Below are 19853 nucleotides of genomic sequence, written 5' to 3' on the forward strand. Positions count from 1 at the left end.
CACTCTTGTATGCCATACAGCTCCATCAATGAAGCAAACACATAGGATGTTGAACTGCTTGGTTTACTCAGAACAGTAAAATTAGACCACACAAGGCTTGCTAGGTGCAGAAACAAATGGTTTCTTTACGGAGGAAAAGAATGGAGTCTTACCTGTTTCTCTTTTCCCAATCCATCCCAGTGATTCCTGCTGCAGATCTATCTGAACAGATATCTACAGCTGGGACTGAAGCTTCGGGGACAGGAAACATGAAATTCATGCTGAATGGAGCCCTCACTATTGGGACCATGGATGGGGCCAACGTGGAAATGGCTGAAGAAGCTGGAGAAGATAATCTGTTCATTTTTGGCATGCGGGTGGATGACGTAGAAGCAATGGATAAGAAAGGGTTTGTAAATAAGCCTTTCACCATGAACAGGCCATAGAAACAGCCTATGGGCATGTGATTGATTCTTTGGACCAGCAGGAAACCTCCTGAACTTCCTCAGGATGGTGCTTCACCTTAGAGCAGGGATGCAAACTTATTTATTTATTTATTTATTTATTTATTATTCCAATTTATATACCGCCCTTCTCCCGAAGGACTCAGGGCGGTTTACAGCCAAATAAAACAACACAAACAATACAAAAGTTAAAAACATATTTTGTTTAAAAAACTAATTCAATTTGGCAAAAAGATTAAAAACTCTAGTAAAAAACCCCATTAAAACTATTAGGCCAGCCCTGCACGACAAAATAAAAATGGCTTTAGCTCGCGGTGAAAGGTCCGGAGGTCAGGGAGTTGTCGTATCCCTGGAGGCAGCTCGTTCCAGAGGGCAGGAGCCCCCACAGAGAAAGCCCTCCCCCTGGGGGTCGCCAGTCGGCATTGTCTGACCAACGGCACCCTGAGGAGGCCCTCCCTATGGGAGCGCACTGGTCGATGGGAGGCAATTGGTGGCAGCAGGCGGTCCCGTAAGTAACCCGGTCCTATGCCATGGAGCGCTTTGAAGGTGATAACCAACACCTTGAATTGCACCCGGAAGCCAGTGCAGCTTGCGCAGGAGAGGTGTTACATGGGAGCCTCGAGTTGCTCCCTCTATTACCCGCGCAGTCGCATTCTGGACCAATTGGATCCTCCGGGTGCTCTTCAAGGGGAGCCACATGTAGAGAGCGTTGCAGTAGTCCAGGCGGGAAGTGACGAGGGCATGAGTGACTGTGCATAAGGAATCCCGGTCTAGGAAGGGACGCAACTGGCGTATCAGGCGAACCTGATAAAAAGCTCCCCTGGCGACGGCCGTCATATGCTCTTCCAAAGACAGCCGTACATCCAGAAGGACGCCTAGATTGTGGACCCTTTCCATGGGGGCCAATGACTCACCCCCTACAATCAGCGATGGACTCAGCTGGCTGTACCGGGATGCCGGCATCCATAGCCACTCAGTCTTGGAAGGGTTGAGTCGAAGCCTGTTTTTCCCCATCCAGACCCGCACGGCTTCCAGACACCGGGACATCAGTTCAACGGCTTCGTTGGGGTGGTTAGGGGTGGAAATGTACAGCTGTGTATCATCAGCGTACAGATGACATCGCGCCCCACCTCAGGCTGTATCAGGATGTTGTTTGCCCTTGGGGGACCAGGGTGGGCATGGTCTGGTCATTGCGGCCGACTGGGTGGGCAGGGCAGCACAGGCCAGTTCCTTGCCATCTGCGGGACAGACCTGTGGACAACTCTGGGCCTATCGCGGGCCAGATTTGGTGTGCGGGCTGCGTGTTTGACACCCCAGTCTTAGAGGAATTAGCCAGAATTCAGTTTCTATTTTGACAAGGAGACTTCTCTATCTCGCGTCTAGCAAGCACAGCAGTCAGGATAGACCTGCGCTCCTTTAAGAGGCCATTTTTCTTCTCTAAATTATCTCCTATGTTAATTAGAGTTACTTATGGTCAATATCTCTGATTATGAGGAAAGCTTATTAGAAAATTCAGTCATTAAAAACTGCTGCAGGAAAGGAGGGAAGATTGGGTTATACATTGTGACCAAACCCTCGTTATCCATTTATATTAATATAAGAAGAACTTGCTACAGCATGGAACAGAGCGTACATACTCATTTTATCAAAAATAGGAACATTTTTTAAATCGCACTTTCCACAAATTATTCTTCATAAATTGCATGATCCAATACTGATCATCCCTTTATTAAGAATTAATATACACCAATAGCCTTTTAATATGACATCTTAAGTCTGCCTTCTGTATTATTTCCAACTCACCTATAATTTAGGCTGCTCGGGTGAGTATTGTCCTACAGCCAATATGATGTAGTGGCTAAAGTGTTGAACTAATGTCCCCCTTGATGATGGAGCAATCTCTATTTAACTACGTGACACTCACTTTCAGCCAGTCTTAACTCACTGTGGAAACCCTTGTGTATGTCTCCTTCTATTCCAAGAGAAAAGGTGGGATGTAAATGCAAGAAATAAATAATAATAGAAGCAGAAAAAGTTAAGGGTGTCCCTATTTTTCTTGTTCAGGTACACTGCTAAGGAATACTATGACAGGATTCCAGAGCTCAAGCAAGTTATTGATCAAATAAACGGTGGCTTCTTCTCACCAAATGATCCTAGTTGTTTCCACGATATTGTCAATATGTTGATGTATCATGACAGGTAAGAGGCACAACAATGGTGTGCTTTTACTATGGACTTCCTTTTAATGTCCTCAGCGTGGGTTCAGATATAACTTTCAACATCTCCAGCCATAACATTAATCACCATACTTCCTGAAAGGTACAAGAACTGCAGTTCCTCATCTGAGGCATACCATATTGGGGAAGACTACTATATATTGTAAACCCAGGATGGGGCATGACAAACTCTTTATTGATAACATACAGATTCTGGCTTATTCCCTCTTGCTGTGAATTGGGTTTAGAAGCAAGCCAGCAGCCAATGCAGAAACTTCAAGATAGATGTAATTCTACTCTCAAAGAGTTAGCCTGTCAAGAGCCTTGCTGCCACATTTTGAATCAGCTGTAGCTTTCAAGTCACTTCCAAAGGCAATGCCAAATACAGCACATTACTGGAATCTAACCAAGTGGTGATCAGGGCATAGGCCATTCTTTGGATATATTTTTATTTTTAAAAGATACCTGAAATTTAGAGAGACAAAATGCAGTGAAATTAGTCAACTAATGAAATAAGGTTATCTTAAACAATCCTGACTTAAGGCTTCCTCAGAGGGGGAACTACCACAGAAACTGTCCTTTGAAATTATGTTGCATAGGAGAGAGCTTCACTTAAACCACTCAAAGGGAAAAGAAAATCATATCCAAACTTGCCTTATTTAAAGCACAACTACATTATATTTATTTACCCAATGATTCTTTATGACTCCGAGTTAACAAAATAAATGGAATTCATGGTTGCATTTACTTTGTTTAGGTTTAAAGTATTTGCTGATTATGAAGCCTACATCAAATGTCAAGGGCAAGTGGACCAACTATACATGGTAAGATAGAGACCTTCCTCATAGTTTAAACTAATTGCAAATTGATAAGAAAGGTTTCTTCATGAAATAACTGGAAATTATAACTAGGGCTCCTGGTCTCCAACAGTGAGCCCAATGCTGAAAAAGGGCAGTCAGAATGTACATATGTATCATACATGCATTAGTGTAACCATCTTATCTTATTCCAGCACTTAGGGAAACTGCCAGCTCTTTCTGGCCTTCCAAAAAATTAAAGAGGGCTGTCAGATCCTGAGTGGAAAGGTGTCCCACAGGGCAGGGGCCTTACAGAAGGGGCATATTTCTTGTTCCCACTAGTCACTATGGCAACAGTCTATCTGGCTTGGTGGGAAACGAAACCTTTGGGGAGAAATTATCCACAAATAACCTGGCTCTCTGCCATGTAACCCGCATCTTGAATTGCACCTGAAAGAAACTGGGAACCAGTGCATCTCACATGACAGTGGTATAATGTAGACAATTGAGACATAACCAACATTGTCCCTTGTGCTACATTATGGGCCATTTGTAATTTGCAAGCACTCTTCAGAGCATCCCTATTTAAGGCATTTTTCATGTGTCAAAGACAACACAGCAAAATCCATTTGAGTCTAATCCTTTGCTTCCACCTAATGGACAGGATCTTGCTTAATTAAAGCTATCTGATATAATCTATTAGATATATCCTGAGAAATTCTAGCATGTAGCTACTCTGAACTTATACACTGTAAGCCGCCCTGAGTCTTCGGAGAAGGGCGGGATATAAATGTATAAATGTAAAATGTATAAAATATATAAATGTAAAAAAAAAAAAATTCTCCCTACTCCACCCCCATCCAGTTCAGGACTGTGCAGACTCAACTGGGCCGCTCTCTGGAAAATCTCTGAGTTGCCAAAATTCCTATGCACTAATACTCCAGGTGTATATTCCATCACATCTGGAAAGTGCCCAAAACATGAGTGAGCAAGGGGTCTCTGGTGGCTTGTACCACATTAGAGGAAGAATATATCAAGGTAATTTTATCCTTGAGTGGAATGTTGTTGGGCCCTGAGTTCCAAAAGATACCTATCGTGTTTCCCCAAAAATAAGACCTATCTCGAAAATAAGAAAATAAGCTTGATTTTTACCCATGCACCCAATATAAGCCCTACACCCCCAAAAAATAAGCCCTAGTTAAGACCCTGCCCCCTATTGCCCCTGGTTGCACGAGGCAGGGTGCAGTGCATGGGTAAAAATCAAGCTAGGGTGAGGATGGGGTGGGGGGAGTGGAGCTGCTTACCTTTGGACAGTTGCAGCCAGGCCTCGCCCATCCTGACCCCTGCCTCACCTTGCTAGCTAACTTCTTTTACAGCTGCTTGCCACCAATTGTGTGTGTCACCCCCGGTTTCCATTTCACTGTCAGAGGCCTTCAGGAAAAGTCTTTGCAGCCAAGAAATGAGCTTCAGATTGATGCACACGGCTTTCCTGAAGCCCTCTGACAGGGAAACATGGCCAGGGGGCACTGCGTGCGTCTATCCGGAGCTCATTTCCCAGCTGCAGAGGTCTTTCCTGAAGGTCTCTGATGATGAAACGGAGGTGCTGCACGCAAGCGGCTGCAGGAGCCACATGGGTTCCTGATGGGCGGGGCTGTCAGTGCTGCCACCGTGACAGTGGAAGACATCCCCCAAAATAAGACCTAGTGCCTCTTTGGAGGCAAAAAAATTAAGATTGGGTCTTATTTTCAAGGAAACACAGTAACTATATGAAATGTAAGAATTTTTTTAAAAAGTGGTTAAATGTAGATTGGGTGGCAGTAGTGAAGATCATTTATCTGGAATGGGGAATTCCAATTCCCAATCAATTAAAAGAGGTTGGGAGAATAGACAAAAAGAATAAGGAGAGAACAAACAGGAGAAACCCCAGTTAAAGTTTATTGCAGCTCCAAGAAACTGAAAGTTATGAATTCTAGCTCTGAATTCATCATTTCTGGAAAAACTAGCTGTCCAATAAATAACAAATGATCTTTCCACTATTAAAGCTGTGACGATATCAGCCTAATAATCTCTTTCTTATTTCTTCTTAGAATCCTAGGGAATGGACTAAAAAGGTAATTAAGAACATTGCATGCTCTGGCAAGTTTTCCAGTGACAGGACAATAACTGAATATGCCAGAGAGATCTGGGGAGTCGAACCTTCTGCTGTGAAAATTCCACCTCCAAACATACCTAGGGAGTAAATCTGCCATTAGAAAGTGCATGAAATTACCCTGATGGGCTTCCTGCTGCCGCTGCTGCTAAGACATACCTGCTTTCCTGTGACTTTTCTGCAGATGAATTCAATCATGTATTTTACCGCACTTTGGCTTGTTTCATCTTTATAAGCATATATCTGAAATGAGAGCAGCTGGTGCTTCAGATAGTAAGAATTAGTTGACCAAAACTTATAGGCTGTAATAAGATTCAAGATCTGAAACAGAAAGTTTAAGCAAAAAAAGGTATTCTAATCTTGCCCTCTTTTAAAAACCCAGTAGACCAATGTGGTTTATATGTATCCATGCTCCTCAAGCCCCCAAACTTGTTAATTCCTATGGCAGTTCCCAAGTGGTCAGTCAGAAGATGCCTACAAAGTCCAGAACTGAATGGAAAACGTGATTCCACAGGGATAATAAGTGTTGCCTTCTGGAATGAAGCTAGACTGGAACCCTTCTTGTAACCAAGGAGAATGCTTTTTCCACATAACTCATCTTGAAGTCACTTCTCTGTCTTAACTGCAGTGGTGTCTGCAGCAAATGGAGGCTGCATCAAAATGACACATAGCTGATGGCATCATGACACAAACATTGCTCTTAGGTACTTGTATTCTGATGACTAACACAAATGTCCAGTGGTGGATTTAGCATTCTGACACACATTTTATTCCTTGTCCCTCTTCCCCTCCCCTCCACACCTATGCTCATTAGAAGAACCATTGCTGTTCTCCTGGACAGTTCTTTTTAATCCAAAATCATTTTAAGTGACTAGTTATCACAAACGGAAAAATCAGGATACTTTTTCCTATAGGGACATGAAGTTCAAAGTGGGTTAAAGGCACCAAAGAACCTTCTTGCTTTCCTCTAAAATGAGAATTCCTGAACAACCTGTGATTCATAAAGTTAGCATCCAGTCTGGTGCCCTCAAGATGCATTGGGACTGCCCAGTCAGCCCAAATTAAGTCCGATTCCCGTATTTTGTGATCTGCTGGATTCTGGATAATTTTCAGAGCAAGTGGCAGTAAATAAAAAAATTAAGACATTTGCTTAGCCTCATGGTAGTTTGCTAAGCTTTGCTTTAGGAACTAGACTTTATCTGTATGTTTCAAATTGTGCAGTTATATGGATTATTTAAAACTATCTTATATAAAGAGCAGACACTGAAATCACTTCTCATACTGAAACCACTCCATCCAGAGTTTTCCTTGAGTCAGTGTTGTCTCTAGAGGTCACATTTTTAGTATTTTAAAAGTATATTGGGAAACCCCATGAATTTTAATTTCAGGCAATAACATCACAATTTTGCAATCTATCAGGTCTTCTAGCCTGGATTGCTAAATAATTTTTCTTTTTTACAAATACTGAGGAAATCAACTATATTTTAGAGCCCAATCAATCCTTAAATGGCAACTTTATTTGTAAATGACCAGAATGGAAATGAATGTATGTTCTTTAAGTTTCCTGAACCAAAACATTAAACAAACATGCTGTTTTCCTTTCAGACTTCTTAGTAGAGGCATTATCAATCTAATACCAGGTCAAAGAAATAATGAATATAATCCATAAAGTATTCCTTCTCTAAACTGATGCCCTCCAAATATTCTGTGGTAGCAATTCCACACTGTCAGGGAGTTATATAGGAGCAGGAGGCTAGAAACAGCTGCTTAATCTCTGCCTCTCCCTAGATTAATTTTTAGGGTCACCCCATATAGATGAACAATACAACTTAATCTATCAAATGTAGGAAATCATGACCACAGTTTTCTGAACAGACAGCAAATAGGCACGCAATAATAGCATTCCTCACTTAACAGGAGAGAGACTCAAAAACAGGTGACAGTTTTGTCAGAACTGACACTGTAATCATCTGCTGAGAAGTTAGGACACAGAACTGAGGCAGATCAATATCAATAATCAATAGCACATTTATATATCGCTTCACAGTGCTTTACAGCCCTCTCTAAGCAGTTTACAGAGTCAGCATATTGCCCCCAACAGTCTGGGTCCTCATTTTACCGACCTCGGAAGGATGGAAGGCTAAATCAACCTTGAGCCTGGTGACATTCGATCTGCCAAATTGCAGGCAGCAGAAGTAGTCTTTAGTACTGCATTCTAACCACTGTGCCACCGCAAAGAGGTCTTTTCCGCTAACCAGGACTAGTCAATACCCATATCAATCTATTGGAATGGTATGAAACACAATAATTTCATAAATTTCAAGAGCCATAAATAAACAAAATTTCAATGCTTGCATTATTCCAGAAAACAACAAATTGTGAAAGCAAAACTGATATTCATTTTGTATCAGTCTGCTGTATTTTTGTCTAACCAAAGTGGATGAAATTGAAATAAAATATATGGTTTTCTACTTTGTGTAGGCCATAACTCACTAAATAATTGCTAAAAGTTCATTTCTTCCAAGTTTATGCAAATTTAAGTATGTTATAGAATATATTGGTATGTTTACAGCTATAGTACCTCATTTCAGATGAACTTTGGGGTTTTATAACTTATTAACTCAAGATGTTTATAAGTATGTTATTCACATGTTCAGGTTTTTTTTAAATTTGATGTTTGTGGTATATAGCCGTACTTATACAATTGTAACTTTCAGGCTCATCCAAAAAAGATTCTTAGCACAAGCCAAGCTGTTAAACCACAGTTTAAGATTTATTTACAATTGTAGCTTATTCTAAAACTACTAATCATCATTTCTTAGCTCACAGAAATTGGAATCTGTGATTAATTGGAATCTCTTTGGTCTAATTGTAGCAAACGTTGTGAAGAAATTCCTACCAATCTGGGTTTATAAACTGAGATTATAACAATATGGCTACAATTTTACTCCATAGAGTAGTAATTATTTTCAGAATGTTAATTATGAAGGAGTACTTGGTTTTCATAGCAATACCATCCATGTCATTGTAAGTTGTGTTCTAGAATGCCCATGCATTAATGAAAGATGATTAACCAGAGATTGGCAAGAACACATGTCTGCCACCCCTGATTGGCTAACTGAGGAATTCCCAAAGAGCTTGCCTAATTTACTGTTTGAAAATGCCTGTCATAGAGTATCTTAACTTAGATAATGAAAAGCCCATACCATTGTGTTGCCTCAGTACTAGAAAGCCTTGCTTTTTTAACCCTTGCAGATTCCTTCTTGCTAGACTCAAACCATCTTAATTGGTACTTACAGGTATTTCCTGTTTCTCAGATATTAGGCCCTCTTGTCCTTAATCATGAAGGGCAAGCATGCTCCAAATGAATAAAGTAGTCATTGGGACATTAATAAAATATTCTGATGCTTCTTGAGTGGATTATATACCCAAATAATTACAAATGCAGCACGTTATCTAGAAGCCAGCCAGATAAAGAAAAATCAAGAAAGATCATCCAGTACGTTAATTAATAGAAAGAAATAATTCTACAAAATTATGAATTTGCTTAAATCCTTGTTCCTTGCACATTTTTCTCATGCTGACAAGCAAAAATTCAAATCTTATAAAACAGATACAGATAGTAATATTTATATAGCCTTTTGATATTATCGGTTAGGGGCCTAATCTGACTTTTATAGCATTGAAAATACAGAATCAAGCAGGGCCTACTATAAGGGATGGCATTCCCTCATCAGTTTACTAAAATAAATAAATAAATAAATAAATAAATCAGTATCCCAAATTCATCGTAATAGTTCTTTAGCTAGCCTGGTCCTAATCCAACCAATGTTACTCTTTAATAAGCAAAGTGATATTTATGTCCTACTAAAGATGAAACGAATGTAGTTAACTAATTGGATTGAGCAATTTCTTGGCCAATCACAGAAAATAGGAATAAATCAGCAAAATCAGGGAAAAGCTTTAAAATACTGACAATTAAGTTAGCCTTTAACAAGCTGAAGGCTTGAATTGACAATTTCTCACTAAACAATTAAGTATGTATATATAAGCTCAAAAAGTCTTACCTTTTCCCTGCTGGCTGATGTAAAAAATGATGTCATCTTAATTGTTTTAAGAAATAAAATTATGCAGTTATATAGCAAGTTCACAACTAAGTAGTAGTTGAATATGAAAGCTCTGTTGAAAAAGCATTGAAAAATTCACTATATGTTGTCATCAGGCTGCACATGAAAGCCATCCTTAAGTGCATTTAAGACAAGGGCTAATCTCCACAACACTTTGTACCTATTAGTTTTATTTGGTTGTTGCTCTTAGTAAGTAACCATTCTACTTGCCTTCCACTGCATAGTCAATTTATTCCCACATTGAAGAAAATAGATTGGCCATTCCTGGTTTGAAGCTCATAGATGCTGGATATTGGCTGGGTACAAATCCTTTTACTATGTTTTTGTCAAAGGCAGTATATATATATAATGGAGGAATTCCAGGGAGCACAATATTGTGTTAAAAAAATGCTGCTAAACTTTTCTTCGATATGAATTGTTTTTAGGCTGATTACAGCTCAGTGTTCCCATGATTCATTTTAATGCCATGAATGCTTCAAATAAGGAAACCAAGTTGATTTACTCTTTTCAGCATATACAGAACATTTTTCCCTAAATAGTGTGGACTGTGTTGTTCTTATTTAAATCTAAGTAAAGTATCAGGTTTCTGCTGGGGAAGTTTTATCATGTCTTGAAATTTGTGAATAAAATATTGCATGTTCGCAAGCATTCCCATCTCACATGTATTTTACATTACACTCTTAAGAATGTGTTCTGTTCCTGGTTATTTTTCTTAATGGTCTGTAAAACTATTGTGAGCAACACTGACTTTAGAGAGGATATCTCGTCAAGCAACAACTAGCCAGGCAGGAGGCTGAAGCAAGCAAATTAGCAAATTTACTGTGCTTGCTAAATAAATGTACTTGTCACAATCATGTCATTTACAAAACTAATTTTGAGTTTGTTTTAATGTGTGTGGTGTGTTTATATGATATAGTACTGTTATTCTCCCGTGTTTTCAAAATATTAAACTTCCATGAACATTGCACTTGATTTACCTTTTATTTTGGAATGAAATTACAAAATGGCCATATTATTAAAGTCAGTGTAATAAGTATGATGTGATAGCTACAAGAGTGAGGTCCAAAAAGCAAAGCAAAAATGCCATTATATGGCTTGGCTTGACTGAGTAACTCATGGTCTCGGTCAGTTCGGAATGGTGGGAGCTCTCTTATTTACTCAAAGAGCTGCACTGTCCATGGATGATTTTTTAACACTTGATCTCTTTAGTATCTTTCTAAACTTCTCTCTCCTCCCACATCAAATAGCAGGCATAGGAAAAATGGTCTGCAAATGAAGGCAAATATACATGTCCCAGGATAATGCTGCAGGATCCAATCTGGGTTTGTCAGAGGTTTTGTCTTCCCAGCTTTTGAATTTATACTGGAGCCAATCCTTGGGGAACTTCTCTCCACTACACATTCTGCTAGAGGGAAGTGCCCTGAGGATGGGCTCCAGCATGAGTCCAAAAGCTTACAAGACTCTGGTCCCAGTGACCAACCCAGATTGGATCCTGAAAAGTGGTCCATTCCAATTGGGGTGATTGGAACCATCTCAATCGCAATCCCAACTGAAGTTGGGCTCCCAATTGCCAGTCTCTAAAATATCTAATATAGTATTTATGTCTAGTTTTCACCATGGATTTGTTAAATGGCCATTCTTAGGTTCAATATTCACAACAGTGGAATGGGGAAGATATTATTCAAAGGTACCCCTCAAAGGATTGCAAGTTAGTTTACATAATTGAATAGACGATAACTGAAGTTTTATATTGTATGGTTAGGTATCTTACAAGTCACAAAAATGCAGAATATTTTAAAGCTAGTATAACTATTCCACTCTATTTTGTTATCAAAATTATTATGTGAAGTAGATTATCCTGTGAGAATATGATTGAACCAAGTTTGTCTAGTGTGTTTTACAAACTGAGAATCCTGGGCAACTAAGAATGAAACCTCTGATTTCTATTTATACAAACTGGATCCATGCCACATATTTTAAGCCATTCATCATGAGAAAAATTAGTTTTGAGGAACAGTACAATTAATTAGAAAAAAATATATATTTGGGTTTTAAAGATAGCGTGACGAAAATGTGAACACCAGACTTACTCCTCTAAGGTACCATACATATATGAAATACAGCTAGCTTTATCAACAGATATTTTGATTAGTTTACTTGAAGTAAAATTGCATTTTATATCAACTGCCCACTCTCCTAAACCTCTTGGAAGACACTTGTCATTTTAAGATGATACTGTTCTGGGTTTAGTTGACAAGACTCTAATTTCTTATTTTGAATTCAGGGAGAGCCTGTGTTTCAATCTCCAGAGTTGTCTTATGAATAGATCAGTGATTGATATTCCTTTAACAACTCAGTTTATTTTAAATTATCACCTATATTATTTACAATTATTTCCTATTTCTTTGAATTATATAGCTAGCCAAAAACATTAAACAAAAGTATAAATAAAATAGCAGCTGAGCAACAATAAATTCAATTATTTCAGCCAAAAAACCATCAGGTGGATAGTTCCCGCTCCTTTTCAGTTTTCAAATGAAAGTTGAATGCATTGAGTAAGGGGATGGACAATAATCTAAGATTCCTTCCAGCTCCTACATTATGGGCTTCTGTTCACCATCACAAGGGAAGTTCATGAGAGATTTGAGCAAATTCCTTTTTGTTGTGCCTGTGCCATAGAAGCCTGAAGCAGTGGTTCTGGGTAGTGGTGCCTTTTTATAACTGGTGAAACCAGACAGATAATTGCAAAGTAATTTTGTTTTTCTTAAGGCCTTAGCGGTAGATCCATGGAATGGCGTAAAAATTACAATGACAATAGATCTTAAAAACTGAAACAATATATACACAACAATGTGAAGTCAGAGCTGCCTGAACTTTAGCTGGTGTAGGTCTTCATATATATTACATTCTTTCCAAGAATTTAGGATGTAGTCATGTATTGGTATAGTATATAGTTCTTTCTGAGCCAACTCAGAAAGCTCAAAACTGCCCAAGGAGCTGCTGATACAGTTCTACAGAGGAATTATTGAGTCTGTCATCTGCACCTCTTTAACTGTGGTTTGGTTCTGCAACCCAACAAGAAAGAGACACAGACTTCAGAGGATAATCAGAACTGCAGAAAAAACAATTGCTATCAACCTGCCTTCCATTGAGGACCTGTATACTGCACAAATCAAGAAGAGGGCCGTGAAAATATTTACAGATCCCTCACATCCTGGATATAAACTGTTCCAACTCCTACCCTCAAAATGACGCTATAGAGCACTGCACACCAGAACTAGCCACAAGAACATTTTTTTCCTGAACATCATCACTGCTAAACAAATAATTTCCTCAACACTTGTCGAACTATTTACTAAGTCTGCACTATTAATCTCATCGTTCCCACCACCCATCTCCTTCCACTTATGACTGTATGACTGTAACCTTGTTGCTTGTATCTTTATGATTTATATTGATATTGTTTCCTGATTGCTTGTTTTTACCATATGACTATCATTAAGTGTTGTACCTTATGATTCTTGATGAACGTATCTTTTCTTTTATGTATACTGAGAGCATATGCACCAAGACAAATTCCTTGTGTGTCCAATCACACTTGCCCAATAAAAAATTCTATTCTATTCTACTCTATCTAAGCAGTGAGACCTTGTAATTGACAGATGGAAATTCATCAATGCCAGATTTGCTACATGCCTAACATTTTTGGTATGACATCCAGTATAGCGATAACCACTGGGACCACCATGAAAGATTATGCCATAAAGTTTCAACTTTGAATATCAGATCTTGATTCATTGTGATATTTTCCAATTCTTTGTGTTCTATTTTACTATCCCTGGAATTGTTACATCAATTATTCACACTTTCCTCTTTTCAATCCCAGTTAAATCTGCTGTGTATGCTTGTTACGTGCCAAGATTTTATCGGTTTGTATTCAGAAATCCCAAAATCCCACAACGTGCTCATTCTCAACTATTTTTCAATTTTAAGTTCCGACCAATTTTTCATTAGTGATAAGTAACTTTTTACAGATGTTCAAGTGAATTATTTTGGAGATTGTTTATAATCAGTTTGATCTTGCAGAGTAAATGTTCAACTGCACAGGTGACAAACTTGCCGCCTCATATTGCCATCACGTGATGTTTCACAATGTTTTTCCCATACTTGGAGCTAGGGCAGGTGTGGCCTGCATGTGACACATCTGGCCCACGGGCCGTCAGTTTTACACCTGTTCTACTGTTTCTTCTGGTTCTTTGCACAATTTGTACAAATATTAAATATATAAACCATTTAATATTTTTTCAATTCTGGCCTTAATTGCATTAGTTTGAATAGCTTGCTCTTGATTCGTTCAGTTTCTTTTTTTAATGTTCTAGTTGTAAGCCACTGCCAAGGTTTTGTCTTTATCCACTTTCCCCTCGATCTTTTGTAGAAATTGACCATGATATGCTTTTCTTTGCCAGCATTCTGTTCATGTTTTTGTTACGTTACTTCAATATTCACATTTTGTTTCCCGTACATTCAGTAACTTCCAGTTTTTAACTTGCATTAATGCTTGGTCTTGGCTGCCTTTTATATAACCAACATCAAAGATTTTCTTGAAGAGCTCATGAAAATTCTACACAAGTTTATAGAGAATATATATAGAAACCTGAGGCACATCTAATGTAAGCAGTACTTTTAAGCAAATAGATCCAAATGTAATCTCACTGAATGTGCAAAATTGGTCATAGAAAAACTGTCAAGTTATTGGGCACAATGTAATTCACAAATTACACAGTATATTTCCTTTAACAAAAAATAAAATGAAATAATGTGTTCCTACATTAGCCCAGAGCACCTCACAACATATAGAATTTGTTGAGTAGCAGAATGTATGTACTCATATGCACATATCTGTAGTTGTTTGAATCCCAATTAATACTATTTTAAATTCTTTCTGACAATTTCTTGGTTATTAGCATAAATGCCACCAGTCCATGATTTATACTAAACAAAACAAAGCTACCTCCAAAAGAAGTCAAAATCATTTTTTTATTAAAACTACACATTGTTTTAGATAAACATTTCAATTTCAATGCATATTACTGGCCTAACAATTGAAACTTATGTGTCAGAACAAATAGCACTGTGCATGCTTTGGAATATAGTTTTTGTTGCACTGGTAGAGTAGACATTGCCACATTAGTCTGTACTTTTATCAATACTGAAGTAGTGACAGCAGGAGCAGTGCTACACAGAACATTATCTTGGTTTTCTCAAAAGAGCTGAAACAGCATTTTTGCCTTTCTTAAATGCAATAATCCTAAATGAGGATGGGAGAAAAGATGAAATTTTATGTGGCAAAATTCTCTTGCAAGTTATTGTGAATCAAAACTGATAGATTACTTAACTGCAGAAAGTCTCAATGCAAAGAACAAGCTAATGTTTGCAGATTGAATCTATACGTTGTTTGATACATGCCAAAAAAATATATACAGACAATATTAGTAATACCTGCTATATCTTTCAGACTAAAAAACTATTTTGAACATCAGTACCTAGTCTATTGTGCCCAATATTAAATGTTTTACGACATGACATATTTCAGGGCCAACTTCACAGAAAGAGGAGTCACTGTAAAGCAATCTGCTTAAGCCCATCAGTCACACTGGCTCATAATTCACTTTGCTCTAATTGCTCACCATGCCACGCCTGCACTGAATTTTGTTAGCAAAATAAATTATGTGCAAATAGCAAAATATCAGTCTTCTCTAGTCTCCTCCCTAACATAGTCTCTTCCATTAATTTAGAACTGAAGTTCCAGCATATACAGTATGGAAGATTCCCAAGTTGAAGACGACTGACCTTAATGAGCATCCAAGCTATTCTTTTTGTCTAAGAGATGTAGATTTTTCAAATCAAAAATGGCTTTTGGTAAACACATGGCAGTGTTTGGATGATCATGTCCCAGCTTAATAAACAAAGTTACACTGGAATGTTGTGCACTCATGAATAATCACTTTGTTGCTCCTTCATGTGATCAAATCAACAAGTCTCAGTAAACCACAGCCTCTTACAACATCCCTATTGGGAATCAGTGTTAATAGTGTCTAATAAGATAGGATGTAGAATCCATCTTTAAACAATGGCTTCATAATTCATCTCATTTGAAACATACTAGCTATAGTTTCTCAACCCAAACTATGGTTTACTGACATTTCTGGCTTGTTTCATCACATATAAAAAGCAAAACACTTATGTACATGTGGGAGGATTATACATATCTTCATTTATTAAAGCCATGATTTTATTTGGAAGAAATGATGTGGAATGCGTAGCACTGCGAATGTAGCCCCAGTCTTCAGCTCAGTCAAGAAGCCATCTCTGCCTCCAGAATTATATGGTGGCAGCAGAAACCTCCCTTGCAAAACTCATAGAGGCTTTAATGGGTCACCTCTTTCCAATCAAAATAGAAAAGCAATGCACAGCGTTGCTACTGATTAAGCCATAACTGGAATAAGGGACTAAGTTTTCATAAAATACAAGATTTGGTCAGTATCAAAAGCTACATGAAAACCAGATTTTGTATTTGTTAAAACTAGTTATTACATTGTCCACTCAATTCAGGATAGAAAGTATAATTTTAATATAATAAAAGAAAAAGAATCTTTATTCATACCTTGTGTTAACTGAAGGGAACATTTAAAGCCAGTAAGGTAGATTTCATACACCACAGGTTTTAACGATATACATAGCAAACTAAAAACAACCTTCACTTTTTAAAGTAGAAAATAATTACTTGAATGATCAGGGATGAAGTACTTTTAACATAAGAATGTGTCACTTTCAATACCTTTGGTTGACTTAAGTGATATTTCAGCATTTCATGTGAAACTATGAATAATTTCACTGCTGAGAATTCAGAATGAGTTTTATTCCCAAAGAAAATGCACATCAAAAGAAATCAAAAGGTTAATTTCTTTCCCTTTTATTTAAAAAGGAAACTTCTGAATACCTCTAGTGTACCTGAGCATTTTGAAGGAAATGGTTAGGCTGGGATGTCTGAAGAATCACAATTATTTAAAATGGTATCATTTCTTTTTCACTCCCAAAGTGCTTGTGTTTCTCTCTATGATTAGAAGAGATTGGAAGACATCTTTACCACAGCGAAAACATACATTCTCCCACAAGTCTAAACTTAAAGATATCTGTTAACAGAAAAGTTACTTCAAACAGCTTCCAAGGATAATATTTAATTACTATGATGTACTTCACTTAAGGGATATGCACATCAAAAGAACATGGTTTGAAAAGTAGAGGCAAAATTTCAGCACGGATGCAAGTCTGTAGATGGAGGTATAATAATTTTTGTGTGTGTATTTCTTGTCTGGGAGAGTTGAAAGCAAAGCAATAAAGGGAAAACTGACCACTGTTAAATTATAATATTAAACAGGCACCTTTTTTAAAAAAGTGAGTCATCCTTCAATTCATTCTAAAATGTTGCCTTGTGTATCTATTTGTCTCTGGTTTCTAAAATTAATTTAAAATCCACATTATCTTCTGCAAGCTATAGGAGAAAAATATCCCTTACCAAACTAAATTCTAGAAGAAAACTTGCAGCTCAAAAAAATATAGAGATAGCACTGAAAAGTTGTAAGAATTACATTTTTGCAGATAACTATAGTCCAGCTATGTTTTAGAGTGCAAGTTCTTTTGTCTTGTAAAGAGCTGTTGTAACAATCCGGCACAATATTGTGAGAATGTTTATAATTTCTGGGAGAAAGCAGGGGTGGCGGCAGGGGGGTTATAAAGTGTTTATTGTGCTTGAACTTAATTGTTCCAACATTTTGCTCCCTCATTGTTTGGGGGGGGGGAAGACACAAGAAGCCAATTACATTCATTCTTCATATCTACTGTCCCAAAACTTGAGATTTCAAGGTATCTTTTAGAACTGAATCCAGAATCAGTGGCATATCCAGTGCTTGGGATTCAATAATAGTAGACTTTTTTTCTTTTTCAAAGATGGTATGATTTTAAGTGTAACATGTTAAAGTCTTCAGTGATGATGATGATGTGCAGATTTTCCCAGGAATTCCCTAAGAAGGAAAAAAAACCCAGCTGTTTATTCTGTCAAATATTTTGCTATTTTAGGTTCATCCATTTCCTCTTCTCCCCATATCTGTCAGCATACTACTGCACTGTACTACTTCCTTTCCTGGATGCCTCAATGGTAGATTGTTGTTTTTTAACGCTGTGAGAAGGAGAATACACAAACAGCTTATCAAATCTGTGACCTGATCTTTTTTAACAGTAAACTCTTGTAGGAGTCATTTGCCTTTACATAGCTGGGAAGACCCTGGAACATAAATAATGCAGTCTGGGTGAAAAACCAGGAGTCTATATCTAAAAAGATTAAAAATAAAAGACCAGATATTTCATCTTCACACTAAAGGTTCAGGGATTATTCCCAAGAGTTTGACTTGCTCTAAGACAAAAATATGATATAAACTGACAGACCACAAGAAGGGAAGCAGACACACAAATTGTTCTACTACTTCTGCTAAACATTCATGTCATAAAAACAATGTCAAAATATTCCACAATATCTCCCTCTTATATCCCTATAATACAAATTCCAATACCATTGGAAAAATTACCATTGGAAACCCTTCAGAAGTCTAGCAGACATCTGCTAGAATTGCCAACCAGCTCACCCTAGTACATATGAATTACCCCTGTAATTACCGTAATATTCGAGGTAGCTCTGGGCTCTTGTAGATGTATTTATGCCTGTATCCTAGCTCTTTGTGAAATGGAACAAACTGTACTTTGTAATCACGAAAGTTCCGAGATGGAGCAGCAATGTTGTATAGCTGTGAAGATATTTAAAAGCAAATACTTTCACCATATTAAAATTAAATACAAGATAGTACAGATGGTTACCAGTGGCAGCGTGCGGAAGCCTGACATCCAGTTTAAGAATGAGTTCCATTTCCAAGGTCTATTCAACTATTAAGTTGAATTTGTACGTAAGCTGGAACAGTATTATTGTATAATACTGTATAAGTAGTATTGTGTAATTAAATTAAACCATTGTATATTTACCATAGACCCCACTCTTAATTATGGGTCACCCTAAAACCAGGGTGTTCTTAAACTGGGGACTTACTGTAATGTACAAATTTTTGGACCTAAGAAGTTCAACAAAAGTTGGAATTACAGAAAAAGGGTCCCTTAGCATTAATCAAAATAGCACTAGCACTAGCACTTAGACTTATATACTGCTTTAGAGTGTTTTACAGCCCTCTCTAAGTGGTTTACAGAGTCAGCAAATGGCATTAATACACTGTTAAAATGAAAATATATTTTGATTATGTTTTAATGGTTCAACTTTTAATTCTTAGTTCTTTATTATCTTTTCTTTACTGTGTATGCTGCTCAGTGCCATGAATTTGTGAGATCAGTGGTTATATAAACATGATAAACAAACTAGTCATCCTGGCCAAAGGCCATGGAATGATGAAAATTACTAATATGTATCACAGGCACTGAGTTAAAACTAAAGTTCAATTTTTTCCCTTGTATACATCTTCCTGACTTTTCATTCTATAGTACACAAAGAGGAACCCTCTTTGATTGCACAGACTTAACTGTTTCTTTCTCTAGATACAGGATCGCTGTCAGCTCCCATTTCATCAATTCCAACAATGATGACTAAAACCAAGTCATGGTGATAACTCCAGATTACAGACGAATATAAAACCATGTACATGTCACACTGTATTTGTTCTGTCTCCCCTTGCCTCCGTCTGAGCGATGGCTTAATTAGCCGACACTATCAGCTCTGGCAGCAAACTAGCGAGCGTCTCTGCCAAGTGTCTCTGTTATCTCCCTCGACGCTGATCAGTCACCCAGGAACAAACAGTACTTCAGCTCTTAGTTAAGCAGTTAATTTACCTGCTACGAAGAGGCACAGCAGCACTTGGTGCCTTTATATCCTGTGGGGTGTGGCTCCATGACTCAGCACTTCCTAAGCCTGTGTTGTGTCTGCGTCCCCCGAGCCGGCCCTCCTGCCAGAAAGTGACTTGGATCCGGGCCTGCTGCCAGAAAGTGACTTGGACCGTGAGGGGGAAGGG

The 19853-nt window shown here is 37.9% G+C and overlaps 2 protein-coding genes across 4 annotated transcripts in view; one reads left to right on the top strand and one right to left on the bottom strand.

Moving 5' to 3' along the window:
* The window catches only part of PYGB (glycogen phosphorylase B), a 52467-nt gene extending 41768 nt beyond the window's left edge, over positions 1-10699 (top strand). Inside the window, exons 17-20 of the mRNA XM_058165029.1 lie at positions 181-388; positions 2508-2642; positions 3417-3483; positions 5544-10699. Of these exons, the coding sequence (XP_058021012.1) occupies positions 181-388; positions 2508-2642; positions 3417-3483; positions 5544-5696 (563 nt within the window). The 3' untranslated portion in view covers positions 5697-10699. The remainder of the gene's footprint in view (positions 1-180; positions 389-2507; positions 2643-3416; positions 3484-5543) is intronic.
* Positions 10700-14751: 4052 nt separating this feature from the next.
* The window catches only part of ABHD12 (abhydrolase domain containing 12, lysophospholipase), a 39497-nt gene continuing 34395 nt past the window's right edge, over positions 14752-19853 (bottom strand). For 2 of the 3 annotated variants that reach the window (XM_058165032.1, XM_058165030.1), the window contains 2 exons: positions 18463-18590; positions 14752-17813 (listed from right to left, as the gene is read on the bottom strand). In XM_058165032.1, the coding sequence (XP_058021015.1) occupies positions 17774-17813; positions 18463-18590 (168 nt within the window). In that variant the 3' untranslated portion in view covers positions 14752-17773. The remainder of the gene's footprint in view (positions 17814-18462; positions 18591-19853) is intronic. The other variant, XR_009152927.1, reaches the window with a different exon arrangement.

Source organism: Ahaetulla prasina, chromosome 1, assembly GCF_028640845.1.
Source record: "Ahaetulla prasina isolate Xishuangbanna chromosome 1, ASM2864084v1, whole genome shotgun sequence".
NCBI classification, from domain to species: domain Eukaryota; kingdom Metazoa; phylum Chordata; class Lepidosauria; order Squamata; family Colubridae; genus Ahaetulla; species Ahaetulla prasina.